The sequence below is a fragment of the Rhipicephalus microplus genome, chromosome 4 (assembly GCF_043290135.1).
Source record: "Rhipicephalus microplus isolate Deutch F79 chromosome 4, USDA_Rmic, whole genome shotgun sequence".
Classification (NCBI taxonomy): domain Eukaryota; kingdom Metazoa; phylum Arthropoda; class Arachnida; order Ixodida; family Ixodidae; genus Rhipicephalus; species Rhipicephalus microplus.
Genome location: NC_134703.1, coordinates 114,308,245 through 114,328,647, shown reverse-complemented (window position 1 = coordinate 114,328,647; position 20,403 = coordinate 114,308,245). Strand labels below are relative to the sequence as shown.

The following is a 20,403-nucleotide window of genomic DNA, read 5'->3' as shown; positions in this document are numbered from 1 at the left end:
ACTTGTTGCTAGAAGAACAGCCGCTGAATCGCTTCATGGCACGACAACTACGCCAACTCATAAGATACACGTATATATGGTCTAACTGTGCCACTACTGTTTCTGGCGAGCTACCAGTGACTAGGAAGATTCCCGCCACATTTCAAAAATCGGCAGCTTCGTGGAGTTATTGTAGACCATGACAGCGTTCAATAGTAGTGGTAGTAGCAAGCCTTGTCCACCTAGCGACAAAAAGAACAACCTTAGCGCATTTTGAAAAATTATTGTGCACCGAAACCGGTAACCATAATGTGCGCGTCAGAACTGCTGATTCAATTTCGCATTAACGACAGAAATGTAGCGTTGCAGCGTGAGTTTGCATTTGGTTCGTTTGTGAGCTCGTCACTTCCGCTAGGACGCCATTTGTGTTCCGCTTTTGCACGTAACGTTTTGTTGCGGGAGCACAGCAGGTACGGAACGCACGGACGAGCAAACGGCAGGAGGCAAGCGCTGCGCGAAGCTGCCGTGCTATGTTGGGCTTGGATGTAACCGCAAACCAATCGTGACGACTGTTCCAATTCATTCCGAGGCAGTCCACCGCTGCCGGACATTGTGCGTGCGTGTGCGGACTTGCGGGCTTCGAGATAGGTCTTGTCTGTCACGAAGCCCGGGTTGGTTTTGTCTGCTAGGTTTGGAAGAAACCCGGTGCAACCCCCTGCCGGCGCCATGCCCGATATGGAAATAAGTGACTCGTCCTTCTTATAGGAAATCGTACACCGACGGACCGCGCCTGCATCCAGGGTAAGCCCCATTCATTGCGCATTTCGCCGCCGATACGCTTGGCTTCGGCCGTAACAACGTGCACAAGCGTTCGAATTTGCCTTGTGTGCCGTCGGAAAATATGGCATCATCGCACCGCCGAAAGTGCACGCAACGAATCGCGGTTCACGATTTTTTTTGACGCGGCATCACGATGCTCGCGTGTTCCTTGCGAAATGGACTGCCAGTCGCGCCGTTCAAATAACCTCGGGAAGAACGTATACCCCCTGAAGCAACTGTGAAGTGGAGCACGCGTGACGCTGATGTCGCGAGCAGGTAAGGCCGACGCGGGGACCAACTTGTCGTGAGAACACGCTGCGTCTGACCTCGACGTCGATAAGGAGGCAGAACAGCATCCTGCCTTCCTTCGCTGGCTCAGGCGCCGTGCTTCGTCGCAAGGGTCCCCCTACGAAGGGACGTCTTTCGCCTTAAACTCGTTAGACGTAAAACGCGGACCGCTAGTTACACTGACCCAGTGGCCCCAGCAGGTTCCGACACGATCGCGTCTCCAGGTTCTTGTTTGTCAAGCTTGACGCTTTGTTCCCTTCTGTCGCGTAGTGAACGCCGAGTTTGCCTCCAGATGCGCGAAAAGGTGTTGCCATCGAGGCGTTTGAGCGCTTATCGTGCGACGACTACCGAGTCTCTTTTCGCTTTAGTGTGTCGAGGAGCGCGACTCTCTCGCTCGCCTTGAACTGGCCGTCGTAACATGGCAGCGCGTTAGTCATCAACTGTGGCCGTGATACGCGCGAAGAACTGCGCGGAGCAAGCAAACATGACCGACCACGGCTTCTTTGTTGATACGGTGCGCTCGGAACACTGTATCCGTGCATCGTCTGCTGTTGCATGCAGTCGTCTGTAGGCGGTAAGTTTCACGACTCGTGACGAGTGGTGTATGTATGCCCCAGTCTCTGGAAGTGCGATGGCCTTCATGCATGCTTATTGTGATCTAGATAGCGAAAATAGATAGTACAGCGTTAAGTCGCGTTTGTACCGTCGAAAACCAGACTGATCCCCGGTGCTTCACTCGTTTTTTATGCGCAGTGATCGTTTAACAGCTGTTAATAACAATTTTATCATTGTTTGCGATATATAAATGTCTTTGTAAGAGCAGTTACGAAGGGACGCGTTGCGTTTTGTGTGCATTTAAATGCGGATATTTGAATTTACACCTGAAGGTAGTTGCTCCCGTAAGTACAGGCGGCCAGCGGAAGTGTTTCGGCGGAAGCTCTCCGGTTTTGCTTGTGTGTTTATGGCTTTCGTGCACTGCGCTTGGCGGTTTGACGCTGACTTGTATCCTTACCAGCAGGATGTTGACAGTGAAAAGAAAGAAAAAATAATGACACAACGAGTGTTCGGAGGCCAGTGTTTATTCCCCGTTATGAGACGTATATGGCATGCGGCGTTTTCTTCGCATTCCTTTATTCACTAACTTTTCTTGGTGAGGAGTAATTTTCTTGTTAATTTCTGGTTATCCCCTTCTTTCTAAGGCATGCATCTGTCTACAAAAGTCTGTTTGGATGCAAAGGAACCTCGTTTGATATCATGTCCCAACGTGCGTTTTATTTAGGGGAACTGTGATGCGTATTATACTTTCCAGATTTTGCTGTCAATGGAGAGATTTCGAAAATATTCGTCCAAGTGATTACTTGAAAGCGGTTCAGTGCATCCATATGTGCGCGTTGAATTGCCTACTGTAATCCCGTCTCTAGATTAGCCGGTCCACTACTGCCAAATTAATGTTTTTCTTTTCGTTACTCAGTGTGTTACAGGGCACACGTTTGCCTGTAGAGCTGATGAAATATTCCAATTGTATTGCTTCTAGTGGCGTTTTCTTTGCGGATTTGCCACGTTCTGCATATACATGAACATTCTTCTCGTCTTGTTCACTTTCGTTACACCGCACCTATGTTCAGAACATATAGTTCAGTTGTAAGTGACATTTCAATACATTTGGTAAACTACTCAGTGACTGAACTGACTCTGAGTGAAGAGGATGTTGCCCCGCCGCGGTGGTCTAGTGGCTAAGGTACTCGGCTGCTGACCCGCAGGTCGCGGGTTCAAATCCCGGCTGCGGCGCCTGCATTTCCGATGGAGGCGGCAATGTCGTAGGCCCGTGTGCTCAGATTTGGGTGCACGTTAAAGAACCCCAGGTGGTCAAAATTTCCGGAGCCCTCCACTATACGGCGTCTCTCATAATCATATGGTGGTTTTGGGACGTTAAACTTTGGGACGTTAAACCCCACAAATCGTTAAACCCCACGTTAAACCCAACGTTTTGGGACGTTAAACTTCACAAATCAATCAAATCAATGAAGAGGATGTTGCTAGGTGCTACTCTGCAAACTGTCTAATTTCGCCTCTTGGTCGATATACCTGGCGGGCAGGTGCCGTCATCCCTGGTACATGTCACCTCGAAATTCCTCCTCAATGTCTAATTCTGCTGTGGTGGCATTTTCAGCCAATCAGAGGCTTTGTAGCGGCCATCTTCGCCAATCAGAGTGACAACATGGCGGAATACCACAGTGCCCAGAATAGCAACCGCTCTTATATCAGCTACTATCATGGGCCTCCGGAAAAGCGGATATTAATGGGAGGCGGCTGCACCCCCGTGGATATCGGGCATTTTTTTTCGATGCAGTAGCGATATGATGTACACAGCTTGATTAGCACACTCTGCCCCCCCCCCCCTTATCTGTGGGAAACGGCCTTCAGGATTGTCAACCGACTTTGCACTCTGGCTACCTGTGCTGGAATTGCCCCAGTGCGGATGCACCCTTCTGGAATAAGTTATGCTGACACCCTTACCTATTACCGAATATTTGCCAGTAATTAGCCAATCGTTAACAAGCATTATTTAACGCTAACCTTTGCTGTTATAGCTACTGAGTATCGATAGTTGAATTCTTTCGGGAATAGTCGTCGTATTCTGTTTACAAAATGTGTGTAGAATAAGCCCGTGAGGGTTTTGTCTTCATATATTTTAACGCTTCGTAAAAGTAAACAGTGTTACCTTTGTCATCCATAATGGTTTTATCTTGCATTAAGCGCTGGAAACCTTATTAAAGGGACACTAAAAAGAAACAATGAGTTTTAGATTGGGAAACTGCTTTCTCGGAACTATAATGCCGCAAGTTACACGGTCTTAAGTTCATTAGTAGTGGCAAATATCAAGTTCGAAGTTTCATTTTTAAATTTCGCGCCGAAATCTCCGCGCGTGACGTAAGAAATTTCAAAATGTATCTTGTATTTTAGTGACACTGGCTCGTTGAATTTTTTTTTTGAAAATTCGTATGCGAGGTCTGTGGCACCTACCCGCAGACGACAATGCACTCCAATTTTATCGATTATAAGCGACGTAGGATCCAATAGACGCATTCAAAAGTGATGACGTCACGGTGTTCCGCGCGGGGATTTCAAGGTGGCGTCTCCACGCATATTTTATTTTCGCGCCTTTTCTCGCTTACTAAGCGGCGTGTCGCGGTACGAGATTGTGAAATTGAACTTTACTAATATTTGAAAAAATCGTTTTGCTCTTTGCAGGAACAGTCTCGCACACGCTTAGCGCGTTATGGACACTCAACGCGTTCCATTTACGCCAAACAAATGTCGCTCTCGGCCGTTGACTGCGATCGCTTGTTTTCGCCAACGCATTTTGTTTGTATCAGTTGATACTTCGTGACGGTGGCGCCTGGCAGCAATACAGAGAAACAGCGCTTCCTTCCAGGGCAGCTGCTGTGTACCGTGTACTCGGATTTGGGTGCACGTTAAAGAACCCCAGGTGGTCAAAATTTCCGGAGCCCTCCACTACGGCGTCTCTCATAATCATATGGTGGTTTTGGGACGCGCTGTGTAGGGAAGCTGTGTAGCTGCTTCCCTACACAGCTTCCCTATCATCAGCTGCTGTGTAGGGAAGTCAAGTAAAAGTAAGAGCAACAAGAAAAATGCTTAGCCTGCTTGGGTTCTACGAAATTCCAGTGACTCAGGATTATTATACTGAAGTAATTGCTTCATCGAATTTAATGGTAAAGGTGCTCGCATAACACTTTCGTAGATAATCCATTCTTATATATATATATATATATATATATATATATATATATATATATATATATATATATATATATATATATATATATATATATATATATATATATATATATATATATATATATATATTATTCCTGATGAAGGCCAGACTCTAGGCCGAAACGTCGAAATAAACCACGTTGTGACCGCTCACGGAGGATCTACTAGACTATATATATATATATATATATATATATATATATATATATATATATATATATATATATATATATATATATATATATATAATATTTCTTCAGCTTAACTTCATTCGATCGCCGCGTTATCTGGTGACTCTTGAAATGCATGGCGCATTCACTTTTAACCGTGACTGATGAGGAATGTACGTTTGACGCAGAGCATGCGTACACCTTTTGGTAATTTTGATAACATCGCGCTAGCATCGGCATCAGCATACGGTAGTTAGTAATATTGGTGAGAAGGAGCGAGATCAGCGATAAGACGATAAGGGTTACACCGGCTTTCTGGACACTTGATCGCTCAGATAAGGCTGATATTGCGTATGTATCTTTACAAGCAAACAACGTAGCAGAAGCAGTGGCCGATCCAAGGGGGGGGGGGGGGGGGTACGACTTTTTTCCCTATAACCTGCGTCAGCATCCCCCCCCCCTCCCTCGCTTCAGTGTTTGCAGGTGCAGTCCACCTGCTATCCAGAATTAGAACAAATGAGTGAAACCACTGTGAGTAGAGATAAAAGAGTATTTATGCTATGAAGTGGTCTTTTCTGCTAGTAAAAACAGTCATGACCGCGCCGCCCTTAATGTGTGTGGCAGGATCCACCCTTAAGCTCAGATTTGGGTGCACGTTAAAGAACCCCAGGTGGTCTAAATTTCCGGAGCCCTCCACTACGGCGTCTCTCATAATCATATAGTGGTTTTGGGACGGTAAACCGCACCAATCAATCAATCAAGGATCCACCCTTGAGCAGTAGGCGCCAGCACACGAGCCTGTTCTCTGCTCTTACGCATCGCAAAGAAAATCCCGTTATATACGGTGCCCAGGGGTCAACGCTTGCGCGATGTTAAAATAAATAAATAAAAAAGCTTGCAACGTTGCACATTAGCTCAGAAACCAGTGGCAACGAGACTATATTGCACGCTTGCCGCCGCAAGGCGTCACAGACCGCATGCATCGGCTTACTATAGGGAATCTTTCAAAAACCATGCATTGCGCAAAAAAAAAAAAAGCCGCACACGATGACTGCAAGGATGACGACATTTGCGCAAACGTGCGAGTTTGCGCAAATGTCGTCGCCTCTACAGTCTTTCGTGTGCTGTTTTTTTTTCTTTTTGCGCAATCCTTTAGTTTCTGAAATAATGCACCAACTAGGTCCTGATTGATCGATATGTGGGGTTCAACGCCCGAAAACCACCATATGATTGAGAGACGCCGTAGTGCAGGGCTTCGGAAATTTGGACCACATGGGGTTCTTTAACGTGCCCCAAAATCTGAGCACACGGGCCTACATCATGTTCGCCTCCATCGAAAGTGCAGCCGGTATTCGATCTCACGACCTGTGGGTTAGCAGCCGATTACCTTATCCACTAGACCACCACAACGGGGTACAACTAGCCCCTAAACGTGTGTCATCAATGGGAAATGATGAAAAAAAAACGAATGTTGCCTACAAGAGGGGACACAGGGTCTGAAGAGGTTACAACTGTTGATGCAAATGATGATACAGTCTGTTGATGCCCCCTCTGTTGATGTTGAACTGTTGATGCCCCCTCTGTTGAACTGTTGATGCCCCCTCATGATACAGTCCGTAGCGGGCCCGAGCCCCCTACAATAGAGTTTTCTACAATGCTTACTAGAGGGAACTCTGGCGCTAGTGTCTATGGGAACTGCAACGCACGGCGCTTCAACGAGCATGCGAATGATGGGTAGTACACACATTTGTCTAACATCCGTACTTCTGGCCTGCTTTTGGCTCCGTGTGTGTTCGTGTGGCTTGGAGCTGTTTTCTTACGAAACAAGTATTAGCGAATATTCAGTGGTTGCGCTTCGCCATTTTATTTTTTTAGACTTGCTTTTTAAATCAGCTCACGAAGTTCAAAAGGGTTGAATCTTTCTTACAAAACAAAACCGAAACAGCAATAAACGAAGCCGCAAGTATATACGATTCGCCGCCCGCAAGTACGAAGACTAGGCAAATGTGTGTACTACCCATCATTCCCATGGTCGCTGAACGATCGCAGCGCCAGAGTACCCTCTAGTTAACTTTAGGAAATTCTATATGCTCTAGACCGCTCCGTACTCTCCGACAATGTGCTGGCCATTATCTGCAGAAAAAAAAAAAATATTTGCTACGTCTTTTCGGCGTACACTGGCGAAATAGCGAACCTGGTGACGTGCAGTGGGGTTGAGTGAATCGAGAATGGAGTGACATAAAGTGGGTTAAGTGACGGGAAGCAGTGCTGGGCGTATAGTGGGGAGAGGTGGGAGCAGTGGCACATATCCGTAGAAGGATTTACCCCATTTCAATGGATAGATCCCACTTCGACCTACGACAGCCCCCCGTACATGAAATCCTGGTACAAGAACAGCTTCGCCGGTAAAGAAAGCCTTTAATATGGATGACGTCACTTGAGTTGATGCGAGTACTTGAATGCGGCGTCGCTACAGGTCTTTCATCTCTGTGCTCACTGACGTGGGGGGCTCGGTGTTTTTTTTTTCCTTTTGTTTATCGTGATAGCAAGCTCATTTATCTGTGCAGCGTAACTTGACATTAAGGTGCCGTGTCACATTAGGTGTGGTTTGTCCGAAGGAACTGGAGCAGACTGTCTCGCGTGTGACCAGCCAGCCGTGTTCATTACGTATGCACGCGCGTTTCCACTCTATGGTGGCACGAGGAGGGCGTGTTTGTGTCGTTTGCGAGTCAAATGCGCCGCTCGTCGATATCTTATACGCCTGGAAGTTGCGTTGATCGACTCACGGTCGGGAGAATCGGAAGTGGGGGGGGGGGGGGGGGCAGAAAAATCTGCGTAAGTAAAAGCGTTCGTGCGAGGCGCCATTTCCGGCTCATTTCTCTACGGATATCATTTAGGCATCTCTTCTACCACTGCTATTTGATTCAACACTGATTGAGAGTAAGGTCGACAAATGTAGTTCTAAAATCGGCACGGAAATTCAACCGGGTATGAAGCGCTTCTCGCACTTCGTTCGGCTGCTGACCTGACACTCGGTGGTTCGATTTCGGCCGAGGGAGTCGCATTTTTTGATGGAGGCGAACTGCTAAAGGCCATGTGTATATCGTGCGCGCGTCAGTGTGCATTAGCGAATTCCCGCAACCCTTCACAACGGCGTGCCACATAGTCTTGGTTTTGGCACGTAAAATAACAGGTAGTATACTAATTACTATACTGCCCTTTATTAAAGCAAAGGGAGAACGAAAAAATGGCTGAGGAATGCGAACTAAGTTGGTCAAGGGGAAGGAACGAGATAATTTATATTCAATAGGTGACTCCCTCGTAGAAGCAGCAGCAGCGAAAGCCCTGGCTCACTTTTGATGAGTTACATTCATTATTCATGACTCCGACGAAGGAGTCAAGAGGACGCAAGCGATTAAACGTTGTTTAAGAGACGGCCTTTCGTTAACTTCGCCCTAATGCATCGATTATTCGGAGATGTAATGAACGTCGACAATAATGTTTTTAAGCGTTGTGGCGATAAGTGGTCGTCGTTGCGCCAGTGTTACGTCGCAATATGTTTCTTTTTTTCCTCACTTGTGGCTAAGACTGTACTTGAACATTCCTAATAAAGTTTCCAGCGCTTATAATGGTAAACAGGTAAATAGAGCCGTTATGGAGGACAGGGACAACGCTTTTGTTCTACTCTTCTTGCACTACGCACTGGACTATTTGAAAGCAAAGCCCTCGTGGGCTTTTTATACGCTCATTTTGTCACAGAATACGACGAGTATTCGAGTATTGCTGAACGAATTCAAAATACTTAGTAGCTAACAGTAAAGCTTAGCGTTGTTAATGTTGGCTAAAATACTTGAAACTCGCTGCACCCGTTCCTTCGCTTCTCGATAGGCTTCTCCTATAGGTATAGATGATGTAACATAAGACATGCGGGCGCAGGCTCCTCGGTCCTGATGAGCGAGCATTTCCTTACGTTTCGTCTATCGCGACGTGAATTAACGAAATATGGTGCAGGAAGGCGCCGAATGCACCAGTGAGGCCGTTTTCATTCATATGCGTCTAGCGCCTTTCATTTCGATGTTAAAACGATAAAACGCCAAGGTTACAGTACACGATGGAGGCACCGAAACCCATCCGGAAAATTATATATTACGCTGTCAACTGAGCATACGCGAGTCATCGGGGCTCCTTTTCCGAGTAGCTGTCGTTTCTGCGTGTGATAGACGAGAAGTAAATCTTGTTTCAAGTGCAAAGTTTTGAAAATTGGGGTGAGGCGTTTTCCTTGTAGCCTGTGTTACTGTCGTGCCCCGTCGCCCCGCCGCGGTGGTCTAGTGGCTAAGGTACTCGGCTGCTGACCCGCAGGTCGCGGGTTCGCATCCCGGCTGCGGCGGCTGCATTTCCGATGGAGGCGGAAATGTTGTAGGCCCGTGTGCTCAGATTTGGGTGCACGTTAAAGAACCCCAGGTGGTCAAAATTTCCGGAGCCCTCCACTACGGCGTCTCTCATAATCATATAGTGGTTTTGGGACGTTAAACCCCACTTATCAATCAACCATGTGTTACTGTCACCGTTACTAAGTATACGTTGCGACAATTATAGCCAACTTGGTCATTCGTTGTTCCCCAAGTATTGTTTCTATAGTTTCTTTTTCTTTTTGTTTTTTTTTAACTGCAGAATTGTTCCAGATGGATGAGTGTCACTTTATATAGTTGGTCTGTGGAGAGATACCTGTCGAGGAAGCCTTGGCGTGTGGATTGTGCTACCTCGACTAAAAAAACAAGACAACAACAAAACGGGAGAAAAGGGTGCACAGCGTGGATGCGACACCTGCGCGTTGCGAAATGCCTCCTGGTTTACTTTCCCTTCGAAGAAAACGAGCGCTCTGCATGTAGGCGCGTTGCATAGAAGAAACGGAAAGAGCGAGTGAGAGAGATTGTGTGTCTGGGACGGAGATGTATGAGCAAGGAGCACTTTATGCATGCATGCATGCATGCATGCACTTAGAAAAAACAAACAAAAAACGACTGTGTCGCGAAAGGTGCGCGTGGTCGCGAAACGTGAGTATAGGTGCCCGCCGTAAATCTCGCATAATTTAGCACTTGCTCGACGGAGCGGCTATTCACGCTCCCGCACGGGCGATCGAACAAAGCCACACATTCACATTTACCGACATTTAAAACCGTTAATGTCCTTAAGTGGTGTTGGAATACCTTAAGGTAGAAATATTGCTGTCTGTCTGCCTGTGACACGAAACGATTCGGCCACCCGGCCCAAGTTTGAGCGCTCGCTGGAACACCCAGCCATCTTGAAATGGTGGCTGCGTTCATACTTGTGAACACTGTCGATCAAGAAGGAAATACGATGCACATCTGAAGCGCAACATCAGTACGTAAGTGTTAGGTGGCGTGTTCTTTTACTAGAAAATACATAGATACGTGATTCTAAAGACGCCAGTGTTCTTTATGACTAGACTGCAGTTACATTGAACTGGTAATGACTGGCACTATACAGTGGGCTCACACATGCTCATTACATGCAGTGAATGTGCATGTGTGTACTTCCAATTGCATCTTAATATTTATTTATTTTGCATTAATTTGTCGTGTTAGGCTGCGCTGGAAAAGCGACGCTGTGCACGGAAGAAAGCTGCAGGCAGAAGAGTATCGACGACATTTGCGGCGAAGCACGCAGGTACGCGGCCAATTTGTTTTGTGCCGGAACTTCATTTACGTTCGTGCGTACCGCCGTGCGGAGGAAGATCTCACGTATGGCTATAAACTCCTTTATTTCTGCTTGAATTGGCCAATCGAGGTTTATACGCCTGTTTGGGGAATACATGAAGGGTCTTTGTGTGTGTGTGTGTGTGTGTGTGTGTGTGTGTGTGTGTGTGTGTGTGTGTGTTGTGATCTCTGAGCTTTTTTTTTTTGTAGTTTCCAAGTCTCGACATGCACGATTGAGAGCGTTCTTTCCGAGCGTCGTATACCCCATTAAAGTATCACAAAGAGTGAAGCGATCCTATAGGTGTTTATGCACCTGACGTCATCCGCCAGGATCGCTATATAGTGTCGGGGTCGCCATTTCGGCGGTCCGCGCGCCCGGCCACAAGCGCGAAAAACGCGCTGTGTTCGACATATACCTACGGCGATTTCGATGTTTACAGACCTCCGGAACACCTCCTGCACGCCGAAGCATCGACAGCAGGACAGCGCGTATGAACGGACCATCAAAATAACGTGGCGATGGTGTTTGCTCCCTTGCGGACCAAGGCTCAGTGGATGCCCCCCCCCCCCTATAGTATGACGTTACTGGACAACATTTGGCTCATGGGTTCGAATCCCGGCTGCGGCGGCTGCATTTCCGATGGAGGTGGAAATGGTGTAGGCCCGTGCATGTGCTCAGATTTGGGTGCACGAACCCCGGGTGGTGGAAATTTCCGGAGCCCTCCACTACGGCGTCTCTCGTAATCGTATGGTGGTTTTGGGGCGTTAAACCCCAGATATCGTCAACAGTTGGCTCATACTTTCTAAGTAAAGAAACGTACAGCTTCTCTCGCGTGATGGTCGCGTGCTTCTCTGCAAGAATGAAGCGATATGAACAGCTCGTGCGCGAAAGGTGCAGGACGTTTCTCAAAACATCGCAACAGTTGAGTGGAGTACTTCGACGAGACATGTGTATGGCTCGAATGAATTTTTGGACTATACTGACTTTGCGTGATAAACAGTGTTTATACTGCCCTAGTATATACTGTCCTATAGTTATACTGGCCTAGTTTATACTGTCCTAGTTATCGCATGGCTGAAGAGATTAAGCAGACTGTATACGTGCATTTGGTGGCTGGCGTGTATACTTATGGCGTATAGGTGCCAGCATGTACTGTACAGCGTGCCCCAGACCCGGAATCCATGATAGCTCGAGAGCCGCGTTCGTCCATTCATCACGATCATTTTTTTTTTCGCTTTGCTTCGTTGCATGCCATTCGCATAAGCGGTGAAGCTGCAAAGCCGCCGTTCGATCTGTTCCAATATATGCCATTTAAAGATATTGATCTGCTGTAATACTTGCCATTTAAAGGGGAACACTGTGCAGAGAGCAAAGCGTTGAAGCAATAAGACCAGAAAGTAACCGGCAACACTGCAATACAATAGCAATATGCAATAGACGCGAGTATGCGGTCATGTGACAAACAATAATGCATCGTATAAACACCTGTCGGATCACATGCACTTATACCTGAAAATAACGCCGCACATTGGTTGACGCTTATACGTTTGAACTAGTGCAAGCGAGGAGCACAATTATCACTGCGCAAATTATGATAGAATCTTTCTGCGATATGTTTGTCTCTGCGAGAAGGTCTGTTAATGCGCGCACCACCCGTATTATTTATTTTATTATTTATTTATTTATGAATACTGCAACCCTAACGTATGGTTTTGGCAGGGTGATATACATTTGATAAATTTACAAATCGGTAAACAAACAAATATAAAACAGGTAAGGCATTTACACGCTTTCAGAACCAAAAAAAAAAAGAACAGTGGTCTGTAATAAACCTGCATAAGAACATATAGAGAAATGAGCGCTACATTCAAGATGATCACAAGTGGAGAATGGTTACAGTGATTGAAATAAACAACAGGAGCACATGTCATAGAAATTAGACACTCGCTGCTAGAGCTGCGCAGCAAAAAGGTTCAAGGATGACTGGGAAACAACTTCGTTACTAAGGTTATTCCATTCGGTAATTGTCCTAGGGAAGAACGAATACTTGAATGTGTTATTACGGGTGGAAAATGGGGTTATTGTAAAGACATGCCTCTGCCTTGTGGTATATCCTAGTAGTATAGTATATTAGTGCAGTTTATTTCTTCCATTCATGCTCAGCCAGCGCTGTCCCTTAACGGAACATCGCTGGCCTGTCGAGGACTTGTATTCAGAGCCTTCGGAAGCAGTCTTCCGTATTTACTACGCGTTGTTTTGTTTCTTGCAGTCATCTGACGTACGGGAGCAGCCTTCGCAAAATATTACTTTAGTGTAGAACAACGCGAACTCGCGCGAACTCTGACTCCGGTGCGCAGGGGCCAGCTGTGGGGTGAAACGAGGTCGATGCACCGAGAAGAGAGAGGCGGAAGACGCTTCCAGATTTTGCCGCAGGCGGGAGATTGTGTTCGTGCCGCGCTCCTTTCGGAATCACTCTTAATGGATGTGTTATTTAGGACTAACAATGGACTGCGATGCGTATACCTGTACGCTACGCAAAGATCGCATACTTAGTCCTAAGGAGAACAATAACAAACGCGATAGCCATGTTAGTCGATTAAGCCTCGCGCGTTCTCCGCGTGTTTCCCGCGCGTACATTGTTGTACGCCTTTGTCAACTATAGTGGTATAGCACGGAAACATTTACTACGAAAATTATAGCAGTTTACTCTTGCATGCGGCACTGTGAATCACCGCGCGAGTATTGCGCCGGTCTGCGCTCGTTCCCTCGCGCCTATGAGCAGTGCACGCGTACTCATTCGAGACACGGGCTCTTCCTGCGCTTATGACGTCACTTACCCTCCCCTCAAAGGCGCCATCAGGTGGCCGTCGTGTTCTATACCGAGGCGCGGTCAGGCGTTCGACCATCGGGGTCTCGAACATGCGACCCGGCCAGCACATGTCTGTGTGCGTCCTGTATTTTTTTTTTTTGATAGGCATGTTCATCGGCTACCTGTCTGGCCTCTTAATTGACATGCTTTTCGTGAGCCACTATATACATGCGGTCACCACGTGTTTAAACGTATAACCGTGGAACAAAAGCTATAAAAACTATATATATTTAACAATCGGCGTCCATATTTCAGTCAATCTGCGTTGAGATAAGTATCGACGTTTCTCAAGCCCTGGCGTTAAATCCCATTCGCTAATGACTCGCTTAAACGATACGGGTAAGGCTTTCTTCCAAATGACGACGTTAGCAGAAATTTCGTTGCACTCTCCCTCCCATCCAATCATCTTTACCGTCCTGGCCGTTGCGGGAAAGTGTCGTGACTGCGGCCCGCCACAGCTGAGCTGAACTACAGTTTCTTAGTGGCACAGCGAGAGCTCGAAGGTGTCCGCCGCGGTGGCTTGGTGGTCACGCTGCGCTCCGACTGCGGACGCGAAAGACGCGTGCTCGTTGCCTGCCGCCAAGGTCGCATTTGAATCCCGCGCGTGCTGTGCGATTTCAGGGCGTGTTAAAAGAACCACAGGTGATGGGAGTTATCCATCCGCTTCGGCGCCAGCCTCGACTCGCTTTGCGACGTAAAACCGATGTCGGGACGAAATGTCTTTTGGGTTTCGGTTTCAGTTCTCGTTCTAATGCAAGAAGTTCCGTTCTGTTCCTGTTCCGGAATGAAGCAAAAAAAAAAAAATCCGAATGTTATGTAACGGGTTTCACTTGCGTGCAAAAATGTGAAGTTAAAGTAATGATAAAAACATACCATTCTTGGTATTATTCTAACTCGGGAATTTCTGCCTTAGCTGCGCGCTAATACTGTATACCCTGCGATATGCATTCCTGCTCGCGTTGCATGACTTCGTTTCTTTCCGGATCGCCGTAGTTTCTTTCCCGTGAAGCAAAAAACGATTCAAAACATTTTTTATTTCACCTCACTAAGAAAAAAAAATAAAAAAGCTATCGTTACGGCTACGCTTTCGTTCTGGCCAACAACATTCTTTTCGTTTTTGCTTTTCATCCCGTTCCGACTCGCTGCGTAAAGCCCCGTAAAACAACCCTACCAAGCCATTATCGAGAGTCATTATGTGATGTGGAGCTGCGCGTAGTTCATTGCCCGATCTGCGACTGTTCAGATCACTGGGCGAACTGATAGTGGTTTAAGTGTATAGTTGGCATAGATGTGAGACTTGACTGAACTAGCGGAAAGAATTAGCCCAGGATATGCTACGATAAACCGTCGAATTTCGACTGATATGCAACTTAGTTTAACTTAGTTTCGTTTTGTTTTTTCACCCATGTGGGAGCCGATCGCACCATCAGTGCGTTTGTGATACGTAAAATCCACACTTTGAACAAATTGTCGGCGTTCTGCATTAACATTTGATGCAGCTGCTACTGCGACACAACGTGCGCGAATCTTCTCGTATACTCGATAGCTGCTCTGTGCCTGTGAGGAAACATTGTACGTCTAGTCGTAAATCGAACCTTCGACTTCATTTTCAGCCATGTGAGCAGGTTCATAAACAGTCATGTTCACAAACATGTTAATAGGACATGTTCCTGAAAAAAAAAAGGCTTATGCAAAGGAATGAAACAGTGGTTGATTGACCAGTAATGTTGGGAACGAATGAGGGGCATGTCTCGGAAAGGAGCCAAGGTGCCCCTATTCACCTTTTCATAAACGCCTCCCTGGGCGCCGCCATAGTCCTCCTTGGGCTGTACAAATTGGCGCGTCCTCTCGAAAATGCACTGACAACGCTGCGCACTTAGCCTTTGTACTCCCGCGCACAGCCCATCATGGCGGTGTCTTTTTTTTCCTTCCTGTGAAAAGGTGTATACTGTCCCAGCATTATTCTTCCGGCGTAGAGACATTGCTTGTTTTACTATACATTTGACCCAGTCGCAGGGTATCGGCAGTAAAAAGATGCAGTGTGTATAGCGAGAGCAGCTCGTGTACTTTGGTGCAAGCTTCTTCGTGTATGTGCGTGTACTACGCCGCTTCCAGTCCTCGGCGTCCGTATACACGGCGGCGGTGCCTTTGTTTCGAGCACATCGCTCAGCCCTGGCCTTGTCGCGGGAGGGCCAGCGGATGCGCCGCCGCACGCCTCCGTTCACCGTGGAGGCCTGTCAAAGTGATGGCCGCCGTTGAAAGGGGTGTGGTGGCTGGCGAACGCCGTATATGCGAGCACGGTTCCTTCGCCCAACTCACCCCTATTCATTTGCCTTCGGTGTTTTATATATGACTGGCAGGATATGTCCGGGACTTGACAAATGTTATGGGGGGGCTAACTATAAAGGATCATCATCCGGAAGCACCGTCATATTATGGGTCTCAAACGCGTGCAGTGCGCGGGCGTTTCCAAAAGTGGCTCGTGGCTTCACAATAAATAAAATTATGGTTTTGGTGAATGGTGTTCCTAGTGTTTACTCGCCTATTGCGATTAATAATGCATTGTTCGGGCACACCAGAGACTATCGGCATGCTTGTGTGTGGGCGTGTGTTGCGTTTTGTTGGAAGTCAAACTTAAGTCAGCTAAAAATTGCTTCCTCTTCTCTCGACAAATCACGTTATATGGCCAAAAATCCCTCAACGACCCATCTATCAGCCATTGGCTGATTTGAACATGGCGCGCTCGCTAGTTACAGAGATCGCCGCGGGAGGCCGCTACTTGTCCACGCGCGCGCGCGCGCGATCACACTGAGAAAGCCGCGCATTCGAAGAAAAAAAAACAAACATAAAGAGCGCTCAAGGTCGCGAAGCGCGCGTGACGTTTTTCTGTGGCGCTGCCTCCCTCTGCTTAGCTTCCAGCGCTTTCGTCGGAACGAGAGAATGTAATTGCTGCATGCGGCAACCCTTTATAACTCCACTCGCACTGGACGGATTTTAAAAAAAATTTGCGGCGTTGCATACGTGAGGCATGATGATATGTGTGGTTTAACGTCCCAAAACCACCATATGATTATGAGAGACGCCGTAGTGGAGGGCTCCGGAAATTTCGACCACGTGGGGTTCTTTGACGTGCACCCAAATCTGAGCAAATGGGCCCACAACATTTCCGCCTCCATCGGAAATGCAGCCGCCACAGCCGGGATTTGATCCCACGACCTGCGGATCAGCAGCCGAGTACCTTAGCCACTAGACCACCGTGGCGGCGCTGAATTCGTGAGGCAATAAGCTCTTCCAGTGAACTCGCTTCATGGTTACATGAAAAAGTGTTTCAGAGCCCCTTTAAGACATCTCTTTCAACTATGACATCGTGTTTCTGTACTGTATACTGCGCCCTCTTCTCGTGCGCGCTTTCCGAGCGTGTTTAGAACTGAACTCGGTGCGCAATTATCATCAAGTTATCTGCAAACTTTCTGGCAGATACTCGAAACATTTCAAGGTCGGCTTGCTTGAACTAGCCATACGGCAGTTTGAATGGTGGATAAGGCTTATTCGTGAACTTCGCGCTTCTAAGGGTGGGAGACTGTGTTTTCTTGTCGGTGTACGAACGAAAAACACAGGTGGAGCAGGATGCTGCAAAGTCAGTGAAAACTTGAGCAACGGTGGTTCGTGTGCTAAACATTCTGGGCGTACGTTTATTCCGTCGCACGTGCACGTGAGAGAGAAGGAAAGGTTGGGAAGGGGGAAGCGCTGAGAGTAGAGGCAGAAACCAAAAGTGCCGAACCCGTGCTTGTGCTTCTTCTTTTTTTTAATGAGTGGCGTAGATTATGGCTTTGGCAGCGGAGTAATCTTGAGCACAAAAAGGCGCATTGGTCTTTTACTAATACTTACTTCATTCTGCGATGAATTTCTGGCCTTTTTGTACTGTTCATTTGTACTGTTCCAGTAGCTGAGTTCGTGTCTTGTTACGCCTCTCGGTGGACCGCCATTCGGTGTATCGTGCGGCACACGCGGCACTCCAATCGCCCTTCTGACGATGGCTTGTATACCGTGAAGACCCGTTTATATTAAATACGGGCGCGAACTCAAAAAAAAAAAAAAAGAAATGGCGGCCGCTTTAAACGCTGAAGAGAGTGGAGACTTTATTTCAGAACCAGGCGCGTGTTTTCTTCGTCTAGGGGCAAGTGACTTCCTTATTCCAAGTTGCCATGGCTTCGCCAGGGCCTTATGAAAAAAAAAAAAAAACAACTTGTGAAGTCCGCGGCAGTTCATCATCACAGGCGGATGCGCGCAAACCTCCACCAATAGGCGTGCACTCGGGATTGACGTCATGATCGGGACTCTATCTTCAGTCGCGGAGGCAATCGACCGCCACACTTCGGTCGTGATTTTGGGACGTGAAACACTGAAGATTAATGCTTACGTTCCGAGTCGCTGCGTGCGAGTAGCTACGGACACGGGACAGGGCGCAAACCGTTCACAAACCGCGAGACAGGAGCGGGGTTGCGCCGTGACATATCTATTATAGTGTTTTTTTTTTTTTTTCTGTCGGGGTACGCGTTTTCCCTATACATCTGCGCGGACGCAGCGCAAGCGAAACTGTCCTCATTGCGAGGAGGAGGGCGCACTGCAGCATGCACATGTGGCGAGCGCATCGTGACATGCGCACAGCTGCGACATGTCGGGAGCGTTGGTGACTTGGGTCGCCGTCACGTTGCTCATGCCGGCATGCAGCGTAGATAAGTTCGCTGCGGTGCGTCATCCGCGAGCCTTCTCGCGCGTACAAAGCGACGCGGGGCCGCGTTATCCCAGCAGCGGTCCTTGAACCGTTACCTGAGCTTATTGCGCACGCTCGCAGAAATGCTTTGACCTTTCCTTTCTTTCTTTTTCTTGCCCATACACCCGCCGAGTGTTTACGTGAAAAATAAAAATAAAAGAAAAATGAAAATAAAAGGTGACCGCATTTTGAGCCGTAAAAGCTGCCTGACAGCACAATAGCGATGCTGCAGCCATTTTCATTTTCTTCAAGTCGATCTTCGTTCTTTTCCCCCAGTCACCTCGGAGCCATTAATTTGGTCTTTTTATTGATTTAGGCTAATTAAGTTATGTTGTTATAGTACCATTGTTGTTATAGTACCATTATAGTACCACTTGACGAATTTGGTTGGCACGGGTAATTACCCGAAACTGTCTTTTCCATTCACCGCCGTCTATAAACCCTCTTCCATTTCTGGGGTAGCAGCTCCCCACTCAATCCGCTGTTTGAATAGCCCGCCTTAAGTTAAATCACGTGACCCGCCTCTTCCTTTCATTAGTTAGTTCCCCTTCTCTCCACGTTAATATAAACGTTGTTTTTTGTATATATATATAGCCCAGCTGACTACGCCAACAGTGGTTACGGCACAAGATTCGCATAAATAAACACTTCGGTGTTTATGCGGACAAACAAACAAGCGAAAAACTAACAAACAATCAAAGTATCTGGCAACCATTTGAGCGCATACAGCAACCTCTGGTCTGCTGCCGGTTGTTTCCTGTCGCAATGAAGACTGGAACATCGCAGGAGGGTGAATGAGGGGTGACCGCGGGCGCTGTATACTTTATAGCGCACGGTGTACGATTGCTACAATGTATGGTGCATGTTGTCATATACGAAGCGCTAAAGTCATATACGCTTTGTTGTAAAAAAAAATCATATAAGCCGCGTTGTAAAAGCGACCATGGTAAAAAACTGGCCACAAGGAGCGAGTCTGGAGACCACGGTACAAGCGAAACAAACATGTTGTTAGCGTATGTCTTTATCTTATATGTTTATCTTATGCATGTCTTTCTGTGTGGAAAAGTTGCGATTCGCAGCATTGGATCGACACACCTCGATGATGTGCGTCATAAAAAGTAAGACTGCGCGTACATAAATTACGGCCCAACAGAAGTGCAGTGATGTACATCAGTGTCCGTTCTTTTATTTCGCGACCGTGAGTTCTTGGAAAGATATACGCAGAAGCGTTGGCACAGTGTCCACCGGGTGGAAACATGTTGGCAGTGTCCACCGTGTGGAAACAGCCCGTAAGGGGGCACAGCTCAGAGCCCCAAGCAAGGCTTCAAGGGAGTATATAGACAGAAGAGACGGTCGATTTGGACCGACGTGCGGAGAGGGCGCTCGTGCACGTCTGCGACCTGTACCACCCAAACGATGAAGGTCGCCCTCCGCACGTGACGATCGCTCATTATATAACCCTACACTCTTAAGGCTGTGTTCCAATACTCACCGTAGACGGCTAAATAGACAGCTGAATGGTTGGCGGCCACCTTAAGTCCCATTCCAATTCTCACGTAGCCGGCAAAGTAGACAGCTCCGAGAAGAGCACATCGTAGACTATGCAGGCTACTTTGCTGTCCAAACAAGATGGCGGCTCAGCAAATCGCTCAGATAGATTGGATCTCGCTGGAATGATGGTCGCACACAAGCAGACGCTTCTCCAGACGCTCAGTGTGAGTAACGTTTAATTCTTTTTTTTTTTTAGATTTTAACACGAAATGAGCCAGAAAACACAACTATTGCGTTTGTTCATTTTAGATTTCTCTTCTCGACGCGAGGTGGCGCCTCATCGCGTAAGAGCTGTCTAAACGTGTTCCATTTCTCGGACAGCATGGGCTGGGTGCTGTCATCTAAGCATTCTGCGAAGACTGTCTACGTGCTGTCTAAGAAGTGGAACACAGCCTAAGGAGTAAATGAGGAAGAGGGGGTCGAGGTTGGTCCTTTAG

General features: G+C 47.3%; 1 protein-coding gene across 1 annotated transcript in view; it reads left to right on the top strand.

Annotated features, from left to right (window-relative positions):
- The first annotated feature begins 1,434 nt into the window (after positions 1–1,434).
- Spec2 (CDC42 small effector protein Spec2) overlaps positions 1,435–20,403 on the top strand; it is a 34,322-nt gene continuing 15,353 nt past the window's right edge. Inside the window, exon 1 of the mRNA XM_037423345.2 lies at positions 1,435–1,660. Within this exon, the coding sequence (XP_037279242.1) occupies positions 1,642–1,660 (19 nt within the window). The 5' untranslated portion in view covers positions 1,435–1,641. The remainder of the gene's footprint in view (positions 1,661–20,403) is intronic.